Source organism: Rhinolophus hipposideros (assembly GCF_964194185.1).
Source record: "Rhinolophus hipposideros genome assembly, chromosome: 15".
NCBI lineage: Eukaryota > Metazoa > Chordata > Mammalia > Chiroptera > Rhinolophidae > Rhinolophus > Rhinolophus hipposideros.
Window position 1 is genome coordinate 33,301,754 of NC_138061.1, and position 11,790 is coordinate 33,313,543.

At 39.0% G+C, this 11,790-nt stretch overlaps 1 protein-coding gene across 2 annotated transcripts in view; it reads right to left on the minus strand.

Moving 5' to 3' along the window:
• Positions 1–10,812, minus strand: part of MINPP1 (multiple inositol-polyphosphate phosphatase 1) — a 34,609-nt gene extending 23,797 nt beyond the window's left edge. The window contains exons 1-3 of one of the 2 annotated variants that reach the window (XM_081073883.1): positions 10,127–10,812; positions 6,955–7,152; positions 2,201–2,298 (exon numbers count right to left, since the gene is read on the minus strand). In XM_081073883.1, the coding sequence (XP_080930009.1) occupies positions 2,201–2,298; positions 6,955–7,152; positions 10,127–10,760 (930 nt within the window). In that variant the 5' untranslated portion in view covers positions 10,761–10,812. The remainder of the gene's footprint in view (positions 1–2,200; positions 2,299–6,954; positions 7,153–10,126) is intronic. The other variant, XM_081073884.1, reaches the window with a different exon arrangement.
• Between the last annotated feature and the right edge of the window lie 978 nt (positions 10,813–11,790).

The following is an 11,790-nucleotide window of genomic DNA, read 5'->3' on the forward strand; positions in this document are numbered from 1 at the left end:
AGGCGAGGAGAAGATGAATAAAGAGAGCTGGTTATGATCTGAGATCTGTACCCTTACTTCAGGGTAAATGGCTTGAACCAGAAGTTGTCAGTATTCAGAAGTAAGGGACCACATCACATGGATATAGCTACTCAGAATAGTAAATGGGCAGATAGCAGGTGACCAGGTGAGCCAAATACTCCAAATAGTCCAACAACTACAGGAACTTGGGCAAATAGGTTGTTCTTCTGTTAAAAGGTAAATTTCCCTTTTGCCAACACCCAGAAATTATTTATTACAATACTGAAAATCACTTCAATTTTGTTTATTGGCTTTCTTCCCTACAGCAATCTGGGTAGCGAGAAAAAAGAGGTGAGGTCTTTTGACACGAATGTGAATAGTGACCATAAGTCTCAGTTTACACCTATACTGGCATAATTCATTGTGCCCACTTCACTTTGATCATTCTAAGCACAGGGCATTTCAAAAGAGGGTAAGCAAGGAAGTTTCTGAAATGATGACTTATGGACACTTAGAAGAGATGAGAAGGGTGTTGGATACTTGGGACAGAGAAAAAGTAGATCCTCAGGAAGGATCACAGAGAGGAAATACAATATATCTATTACTGCTGGTACTCTGCGCCCTAGAGCAATCATCCATTGAAAGTCCTTTCCCCTTCTTCCAACTCACCCGCTAAGCCCTAGTCCCCTACTGGCACAATACCCAAGTGAAATCACTTTTCATCCGGTTGCTGGCCACTTATGTCTTTGAGTAATAAAATAAACCACTTGTTTAACTCCAAATGTACAAGGTCTAACAATTAAGTTTGTGAACTTGTTGCAATGATGTTGCTAAACATTTTTGATATCAGAGGGATTATTCATTTTGAATTTGTACCAACTGGACAGTTAACCAAGTTTCCTGTTTGGTAGGGCTGAAAAGGCTGAGTAAAAAAGTTAGACAACCTCAACTTTTTGCCAACTGTTTATTGCTCTTACATCACGACAGTGCACCAGCTCACAGGGCACTGTCTGTGAGGGAGTTTTTAGCCAGTCAACAAATAACTGTATTGGAACACCCTCCCTACTCACTTGACCTGGCCCCCAATGACTTCTTTTTTTACATGAAGAGAAAAGAAATATTGAAAGCAAGACATTTTGATGACATTTAGGACACCAAGGGCAATACAACAGCTCTGATGGCCATTCTAGAAAAAGAGTTCCAAACTTGTTTTGAAAGGTAGACTAGGCGCTGGCATCGGTGCATAGCTTCCCAAGGGGAGTACTTTGCAGGTGACCGTAGTGATATTCAGCAAGGAGGTATGTAGCAATTTTTCTAGGATTAGTTCGCAAACTTAATTGTCCGACCTTGTACATTAGTTCACAGCTTAAAAGCCTGCTTCTTTCTATCTGGCAAATAATACACTGCTTTTCAAAATTTGAAGTTAAATTTTGAGGTTAATAATTGATTTTCATATGGAAAATTGAAGGTTTCACATGTATGCAAGGGATGACTAAAGTTTCAAAAGCCCATATTCCTAAATGATCCGTACATACAGAAACATCCTACTATCATCCACCAGAATTCTCTCCAATGCTATGATCCTCAAGGCTTAAGGAAACAACACCCTCCTACCCCATCTCTCTGGCTCCCAACATGCCAGAATTGAGCAGAATTTGCCTCTCTCAAAGTCACCAGAGGGCTGTCTGCCCTTCTCTTTTTAGAGTCTAAAAGTCTACAGAGAAGCCATATTAATAAAGAAGAAAACATATGAAGTAGGCAGACAGAAACTGTAGAAGAATTATTGCCATCACCAGGTAGAACATAGAACTCAATTTATCATGAACACTGCTCTAAAAGAAATAGGTATTCATTCTCTCTGAGCTTTGGCTTCCTATAAAAAAGAAGAATTTGGATTATATTAGATTTATAATCCTTTCCAGCAGCAAAATCTGATGTTAAGTTAAAAAGGTTTTTAACTGGGTGGACCTAGAAATCAAATCACAATGGAAGAATGTTTTCTAGAGTTTTATGAACCCCTATTAGTCACAAGTAGGCAGGCCCTATCTTAACAGTCAATCTCCATTCACAGAAGGAAAATTATGAGTTATTCAAAGACAGTTAACGTTCCCTACTCTGCTGATTTTTTGAGTAGCTGCTTCGAGTAACAACAAAAAAAATCACACAAGAAAAGCAAAGAAACTGGAAAAGTAATACTCACCTTTCCATCATCTGTGTCAAAAACATCACACCAAGGAGATTTCACACCTTTAATTGCCAGGTCAAATGAACAGGTAAAAAAAGCTACCTGAATTAAATCTGAAAAAAAGGTAAAATTTGTGGGTTACTATTTACTGCAATTTTCCAAAGGCTAAATATCTACAGAATGTCATGGCAGCAGTTGAAGAAATGGATACACAGAGGATGACAAAATGTATATATATAAATATATATATATACACATTTTAAGAAAGGAAAACTGTATTAAAATTGTAATACTCAATATATACCAATAACAAAAGATGAATACAAGTCATGCTTGACTTCTGCAATTACAAGAGGTGCTCAAAGTGGTTACCATCAGTGCCCAGATACTTCTGATTACAGAGAACTACTGCTTGAGCAACGTTGACCAAAGTGTCTACTTGCATACATTTTTCGGGACCCCCAGTATTTAGTTTGGAGAGAAGACTATTCAGTTTCTTCTTGGCTATCAAAGAATTAAGACTTACTCTCTACATCCCAAAAGGGAAGAAGTGCAACTATCAGGACGAAACCATGAGGTATAAATTTCAGTCCAATGAACTAAAAAATTTTCTCTCTGAAAAACGGTAATAAAACGGTAAGTTTTTTTGTTTTTAAAAGTAGTATGTTTGTTGTGAGTACCTCTGCCTACCAATCCCTTAAAAAGTTTAATGCAAGGGCTTACTATATAAATAATTTGATTTTGTTAATTTTAGAGGGTTTGGAGGAGAGGTAAAAAGTATGTAAGGTTTTAGCCCTCAACTTGAAAATTAGAAATAATAAAATACATTTATTGAACATTCTTTTAGCTACATAACAATTCGTATTATAACTATTAAGAAGCAAGTACAAAAAGAAGGATATAAAAGGGGAGAAGACTATAGAAGGTAGAGAGCGTATAGAGATTAGAGTAAGTGAGGGTCAGGAGAAAGGAGAAACAAAGGGTCAAGGAGAGGAACACACAAACAAAATCACACACTGAAGAAGGGAGAGATAACAGCATCAGTTTCTCAAACTTGGCTACCCAATCAGGAGTGGATTTCAGAATAAATTATTTGGGATTTTTACATTGCTCATTAGCTGATTACATTACTTTTAAATACATGTGGGTTTTGAAGAGAAGGGATAAGGGAATGAGTACTTAGGCTATAAAAGGAAGCCTCTGTCAGTACCAAATAAAATTACTGCTCTCCAGTCAAGGGCAAGTGGGTGATATTTAATGCTACAGAGAAAGAAGAAAAGTCAAACTGCAGGGGTTGCCTTCATTGCTTTGGTTTTTAACATCACTGTCTTTCATCTTTCCCAATAAAAACAGGGCAAAAAAATAATTGATTTTATGTATTTTTGGCACTAGTTTTGAGTTTGAAGAACTTCCCTGAAGCTGTACAAATAGGATATTTAATTGGGAATATACATAAAAGCAAGCCACTTAAAAACTGTGCTTATATAAATGAAAGGGCTTATAATCCTAATATCAAAGTACCATGTATGTTTGATGAAAGGTCCTGGCTTCTCACACTTGAAATTCTAGTTCTGAAACTATGAAAAGTCAGTTCATATGGTATATTCTTTACTGGACGGGAGTTGACTGAAAAAAATTTCACCAAAAAACTCTCTGAAGTACTAATAAAGAAAAAGTGTAAGATGACAAGTGAAGCTATGAGACCTGAATCTGCTAATTATCCTGGGCAAGTCACCTAGGTAATCTGGGTCTCAATTTTCCCACCTGCAAAATCGGGAGTTTAGACAATCTTTTATGATGAGTTATGGCTCTGATGCATCTGTTAGACCATTCTGACACCTGGTCAATTTCTGGAGCCTCAAAAATATTTATATGATTTAGAGATTTAAAAATTAAACAATAAAGACATAGGAAAATACTACAATCTTGGGGTAAGAGAGGATTCCTGGCAAAATACAACACTGGGAAGCCATAACGGAAAGACAAATGTGGCTATATGAGATATAAGCTTCTGTACAAGTAAAGGCACCTAATAGAGACTTAAAAAAAATCACAATAAATTCAGAGAAAATGTTAGCAAAATGTAATAGGCAAAGGATTTATCCTTTGTCAAGCAAAATTAAAGAATATATAATTAATATATACATGACACATAAAGGATACCTATGAGCAATTAAAAAAAATAATACAATAAAAATGGACAAGGTTACAAAGAGGCAATTCTCAGAAGGAATGAAAATAGTTAATAAACATGAAAAGATGTTCACCTTCACAAGTATCGAAGAAATGCAAATTAAAGCTAGATACTATTTTTCATTAATCAAATTGGCAAAAATTAAAATGACTAATAATATCCACTGTTGGATAAAATAGGGGTAAATGAACATTATTGATATAAATTTTTCTACATTTTCAAAGAACCATTTGGAAGCATGTTAAGATGTAAAATATTCACCCTCCTTAACCCAACAACTCCCACCTATAGTTATTTATCTTATAAACTCTTAGATGCAAAAACCAGACTATAAGAATGTTCCTTGTACTATTATTTGAAAGAGTTAGAAACTAAGAAAAACCTCAGCAGTAAAATGATTTCCTATAAAAATAATTTGGACTATAACAGCTCCAGCCCCTTTTACCAGTAAAAATTTTTTTTTTTTAAGATTTTATTGGGGAAGGGGAACACGACTTTATTGGGGAACAGTGTGTACTTCCAGGACTTTTTTCCAAGTCAAGTTGTTGCCCTTTCAATCTTAGTTGCAGGGGGTGAAGCCCACCATCCCTTGCGGGACTTGAGGAGTTGAACCGGCAACCTTGTGGTTGAGAGCCCACTGGCCCATGTGGGAGTCGAACCGGCAGCCTTTGGAGACAGGAGCACAGAGCTCCAACCGCCTGAGCCACTGGGATGGCCCCCTCACCAGTAAAATTTGACGATGGGTTAAATAAGTTAACTAGCATTGACCTTGAAATTAAATCATACATCCTAAGAAATAACGTAGAATTTAAGAGACAGATATATTGCTAAATAAAAAGTTACAGAAAATACATACAGCATCACCTCTCTATGTTTAAAAAATAAATAAAGGTATTTAAATAGCTAAACTATTTTGGGGCAGTTACTGTGTGCCAGGTACTGTGCCAATGCTTTGCATAAATTAATCTCATATAATCTTTGCAATAATCTTATAAGGTAGGTACAATTCCTATACTCATTTTACAGAGAAGGGAACTACGGCAAAGAGATGTTAGGAACTTGCCAAAGATCACCGTTAATCAATAGTAAATACAAATACTCCAGTTCCAGAACCCACGATTTTAACCACTATGCTTATATTGCCTCCAAAAAGAAGTTGCTCTCAATTACCCCATCAGTAAAATACAAATAAGCCTTGTTCATTTAAAGACGAAAAATAGTTTTAAAAAAAGTCTTCAACAATCTAAATGCCCACTAACAGAATAATGGCTAGATACTGATATAATTATGAAATTATTACATAAATTTAAAATGTAGTACTAAAATTACACACATTAAATAAAAAACACAAAATTATAATAAAATTTCAGACTGGTATCATACAGTTTCATACCATTGCTAAATGTTTAAAAATCTTCAAAACAATATCCCATTTATATACAGAAACAGAAACATAAAAGTTGGCATGGGATGATTTAAATGCTCAGTTCATGACAATAATTACTTCTGGGGAGAAGATAAATGATTCTACAAAAGGACCAAGATACCTCAATACGTATATTAAAAGCAACTGATTGAAGCATAATGTTAAAATTTGATAAAACTGAGTTGTGGGTATACTGATATTCATTGTATTAACCTTTATTATCTATATGCTTGAGTTATTTCCCAAAACAATAAATAATTTTTAAAGCTTCTCAGGTGACCCCAATGTACAACCAGTTTGGGGAAAGAGAAAAAATTCCATTTTAAATGCTAGTCTAGGCATCTTCATTTTTTTAATCCTCATAAAGTATTCAGGCTCTATGCTTGACAGATTCCAGTCTACTTTTTTTCCTCTTAACATCCCCTACTTCTAGTGTTTTGTAAATTTATTTACAATATAATGAAATCCATAATCTTTGTACATTGATCTGTCAATATCAACTCTATGCATTATAATTCCTAGAAAACAGGAAAAAATTCTTATTTTTGATTTCCCACTTCTAGGTGACCACATGTTTTCCCAGCATAATAGTGCCACTTTCACCCTCAAGTGTCTCAGGATGCATGCTAGACTGAAGTCAGCCTGTCTCCACTGCAACACCTTATGACAGACACGACAACTCATTTTCTCAGCATCTCTAGGATTAAAGCCTCAGAAAAACCCACATTACGTTGCTTTTCACTTTCTAAAATTTATCACTTTCAAAACATTAACGTGTACTTCTGAACTGTTTCAAAAGCTAAAGAATTTATGACTCTCTATTTGTGTTACTTTATGAGGAGATAACACAGAAAAGATCCATTTTGTTCTGTAAATGCTTAGAGTTGAAGCTCTATATACCTCTGTCCTCAAAAAAAAATTCTAGGATATAGCAAGATTCTTGTGCATTAATTTACATAAAACTCAAAGAAGATATGAACATAAAAATAGTAAGCACTAGGTGTACAATTTTAACCTAGAACATATTATTTTCTTAATGTAAAATCAACTGTGGGCTTTTAAAAGGAATAACTTTATGCTTCCATATTTTTTCATTTTCAGAGTTCAAAAACTAGTTCAGAGTTCAAATGAAAGATAATAGCACATTACCTGCATTTAAACTGTTGACTGGCACTTGCAAAGTGGCTGCAACTTTTTTTAAAATGTTCTGCATTTCTGGTCCAGTTTTGAAGGCTTCTACATGATAAAGAGCTGTATCATTGTTTTCCACTTCACTTGAAAACTTCTCACAATGATCAAAAAACCTCATTAGTTTATCATTAATTCTCGGTGGTCCACACTCCATCTCTGAAAGGAAAAAAATTGCACATATGTGTGTGTGTGCATATATATATATACATACATATATACATATATAGTATATTATATATATAATTGACATAAATGAGTTTAAAATTATTGAAAATTTTGTTTCAAGTGTGAAAAGGAACACTACAAATCTATTTATTCACTGGCATGTTTGAAATAAGCACAGATTATTCCAGAAAGACATAAGACAAAATTATTCCCCATATGTAATTGTAATTCATGAGTATATGCCACAAGACTAAAGAAACTGAATATCAAAGATAAAATAAAATGTGTTACAGCAATATTACATAATAAAGGTAAATGAATGCTTTCTTAAAATAATTTTATAATAAATTTAAAAATTATTATATAATATATATTTATGTTATATATAACATATAATTTATAATATAATATATAATACATATATAATGATAAAAAAATTAGATATGTCATAAAAGGTACAAAAATATGTGAGTACTGCTTCTGTCAGGCACAAAAACTTGAAAAACCAACTAAAAATCAGCAAAGTTTCTAATTACAAGGTGAGAGATAATTCAACAGATCGAATCTGTTTTACTACGCTAAGCCAAAGTCTAAATAGACTATTTTATTTTTTCAATTAACTTTCCCAATCCCGTGTTACTTTACAAAAGACTCTGCTTTGGACAAAAACTACTGACAACAGCACAAAATACATTAACACTTTTGTATTTTATTGTGTTAGGTATTTCTGATTTGGTTTATTTTTCTAACTGAAGCTCTCAGACAATTTCCATTTAGAATTTAATTAAGTTACATTACTTCCCCAATGTGGCAATAGGTACTGGAACATCATTCATAATCATGCTTCCACTATAGGAGTGTCTTTTACGTTTTTTCAGTTATATTTAAAACACACAACTTTCAACCATTTCTCCAATAATTTACCATGAAAAGAACACCAAGTATACTATTTCTGTATATGAGAAAATTAAGTCTAGCTATACCATTTTGCTTTGGATGTGTGTGGAAAAATATGTAAGTGTGTGTGTCTGTGTGTATCCATTTCAATGGATAATTCTGCCCACTTTAATTGCTGATTATAGTTCTTAAGAAAACATCTTAACTAGGAAAATAAGCAAGTTTTGTCATCTACCATCTTTTTGTGGTCTCAAGATATGATTTCCCAAGTGGATCTGTTTTATCCTTGCTATTATCTAATTACTGCTGCTCTTTAAACAGAAAACAAAGGCATTGTTCTATTTCTGTAAGAATACAAAATCTAATTCAGTGGCCTCCCTCAAAAGCCCAGATGTACACAACAGGCAGAACAGTTGTCTATAGATAATAATGAAGTAGCTAGGCAAAGGGTTTAATCTGAGACTGAAAATGGCGGGTTTATCCTGAATTATCCTGATCCCTGGCTTTGTACTTCCAGACAAATGGAAATCCCCACAATGCCATCTGAGGGCAAACTGTCATTCACCCCAGGTGGTTCAGTAGATCCTTTTAAGTATACACTATATATATTGTGCTAATGAAGCATGTTCTACTTTCAACATTCAGTTAATTTAACAGATTCGTGGGGAATTTTCACTCACATTGATGGAAAAAGCCTAGCTATGATTAAAAAGCACAATTCAACAAGTGAGAAAACACAAGTCAGCCAACAATCAACTGAATTACCCACAGAGCAGTGACATGACACACAATCAATGGAAGAAAGAACCTTGGAGATGGTTGAACTGCTTAAGGATGCTTTTGGAGAAATGACAAACCGGCTACTTCCTTTTTCATTTTAGCCATTTTTCATTTTAGCCCATTTTTCATTGGGCTAAATGATGTCTCACCTGGACTCTGACCTTAAAACTGATCAAGAAAGTATTTAACACTTGATCATTTCTCTGGCACAAAAATGTTACATGCTGTTATCGTTATCCTTAAGTTACAGGACAAATGGACGCTACACAGTGTAATGGTTAAGAGAGCTGGATACACACCTATAAGAAATCAGACAATCTAGTATTTCTGTGTCTCAGTTTTTTTATCGGTTAGAGGGAAAATACTATTAACCTCAGAGAGCTGTTGTAAGGCTTTGGTGAAATAAATGTACGGCATGCCTGGCACATAGTAGGTACTAAGTGTTTGCTATTATTATTATCTGTGTCTATTAAATATTTTCTAAGGGGGCAGGGGGAAGCACCATCTGGGGAAAAACAAGAAGACCTGGATTCTGGGCCTGACTCTGCTCCTCAAATAAAGGGCAAATCAGCAAGGCATATTCTTGGGCTTGGCTGCTCCACCTGTAAAACAAATGGGCCCTAACCAGATGACCTCTCAAATTCTGCAAAAGAGTAAGTAATGGGATAAAATAGTCAAGTACTGCGTGTGACCATGGACCACAGCTACAAGGGTCACTCTATAGTACCTGTAGTAAAACAGAGAAAAGCAGAACATTTTGGGAGTAGCTTCCTAAAATAGAGGAGGAAGGTCTACAACCAACATCTGAAAAAAATCCCTTAAGTAGGAAAACCCAAATAGGATCAGAGGCAAAGCCTGAGAAATCAAGTCCCAGATTGTATTTAAAAGTGTGCCAAGTTGTAGAACTAGCTGCCGCGGAGGGAGGAAACGGAGGTTTTGTTGCTCAGAAGGGGCAATTCAATTGGGGAACGATGAAAAACTGCCCTCGTCTGTCCCCTTTCCTATTGGATCTCCCAAAGTCTACTACCAAGTCCTGCTCGTAGAAGGTGCCATATTCATGAATGAATGAATGAATGAACGAGAAGGGAGACAGCCAAGTCCCGAACATCCTACGGGATGGGGGCTCGAGGGCTGGGGGACTGGGCACATAGGGAAGTCAGGAAAGGCTGGATTGGAGAAGTCCGGGATCTGGGGGAGGACTGAGGGCCAGAGTGGGGGAGTGAGGATTTAGGGGGACGGGGGACTTAGGACCACGCCAGGGCACTTGCCCAGCGACCGGGTCGGTCACCTTTGACGTCGGGTAGCGGCAACTCAGGGTAGCAGTGCTGCCACAACGCGTTCAGGAAGGCGACGCCGCTCTCCACGCAGCGGTGCTTGGAGCTGGTGATAAGCTGCAGGCGGCCGTAGTTCTCGCGGCTAAAGAGGGTCGGGAAAAGGGAGGCCAGGCGTCGTGCCAGCCGTCTCATATCCTGCCGTCCCTTCTCCACCAGCTGCCCGTCCACCCAGTCCTCGTACCACAGCGGCCAGTCGGCCAGCGCGGCGCCTAGGTCTCTGCCGCCGCCGGCGTCGGCCCCGTGATTTCCGGCCCGGCGAGGCTGCAGCAGGTCGTGCAGCTGCCGCAGCTTGCGGATCTGTTTGGCAGTAGGGTAGCGGGTGCCATGGCGGATGAGAGCGACCAGCTGCACCGGGGTGCAGGCCTCCTCCGGCAGGTACAGGTCCTGCCGCGGCTCCTCGGAGTTGCCATCCTTGTAGATGGCATCCTCGTAGCGAGTCTTGGTGCCGAAGTAAGAGCTGAGCGGCGAGACTTCACGGTCTTTCTGCTCCGGGTGGGAGCAGTGCGAGACCGACGAGAGCAGAGCCACAGCCAGGGCCGCGGCGGGTGCTACAGAGACCCGGAGAAGGCTGCCCGGACCCCGAAGCATGGTGCGGAGCGGCCCCCGGAGGGCGGCGTACCCGCTGGAGTAGCCGACTTCCGGCTCCGGCGGGCAGGGGGCGGGAACGGAGGGCGCTTCCGGCCCGTTCCCGGTATTCTCCGCGCGTCGCTGGCGCTGGGCTGCGAGGAGGCCGCAGGGAATGGCGGAGGGTCCTGGGTGCCCGCGGGAAACTCGCAGGAGCCCTGTGGACGTGTGGCTAAGGTGAAGCTGGCAGAAACACCCGCGGAGCTTCGGAGACCTGTGGCTGAGGTGGAGCCGGCTTCTGCTGTCCCGGAGCGTGGGCGAGTTTCCTCATCGCAGGCGCCTCAGGGACTGACTCAACGCCTTTCGGCTTCTTAAATTTTATAGGGTGTGAATAAGCCCGGATAAGCCTCAGACAACAAGCAGCACAGAGAGGACACCTGTTAACAGGTGGCTCTTGTAGCACCAATCTTACCACCTTTTTCAAAATGTCGTCTCTGAGGCATCCCCATGAAGTGCACTTCAGGCGGTTGTTGGACATGCACGTCCCGGGGCCCTGCGCCAGCTCGCCGCCTGTAGCCCAAGGCTCTTTGCCCATCAGTGTTTGAAAACAAACAGTATACCATAACATAGAGAAGAGCTCGGAAAGAGGCCCAGTTCTTCCTGAACCTTGGGTCGTCTCTGGACCTGACCGAGCAAAGCTGACATCAGCGAGACCATCCCAGAAGCTTTGTGCTTGTTGATGCCCGAGGCGTGGGGAGGAGACACAGCGATCCTGATAACTCGGGCACGTTGAGTCATGGCCCAACAGATGTACTCCACTGTTAAATACGAGTTAATGTGCTGTGTGAGGCAAACGTGCTCTCTACCACCACTCCCAAGTCCAACCTCGCCTCCCATGTAATTACATACTCAAATCGGCAGCTAGGTTTTTCATAGGTTGTTTACTGCTCGGAGTCTTTGACCCCTCAAATCATAACTGAACAACACCTTGGTTTCTCCACTTGAAACCCATTTTATAAGCCAGTTGGGAGAAGTATCCGTCTTGAGTCATATG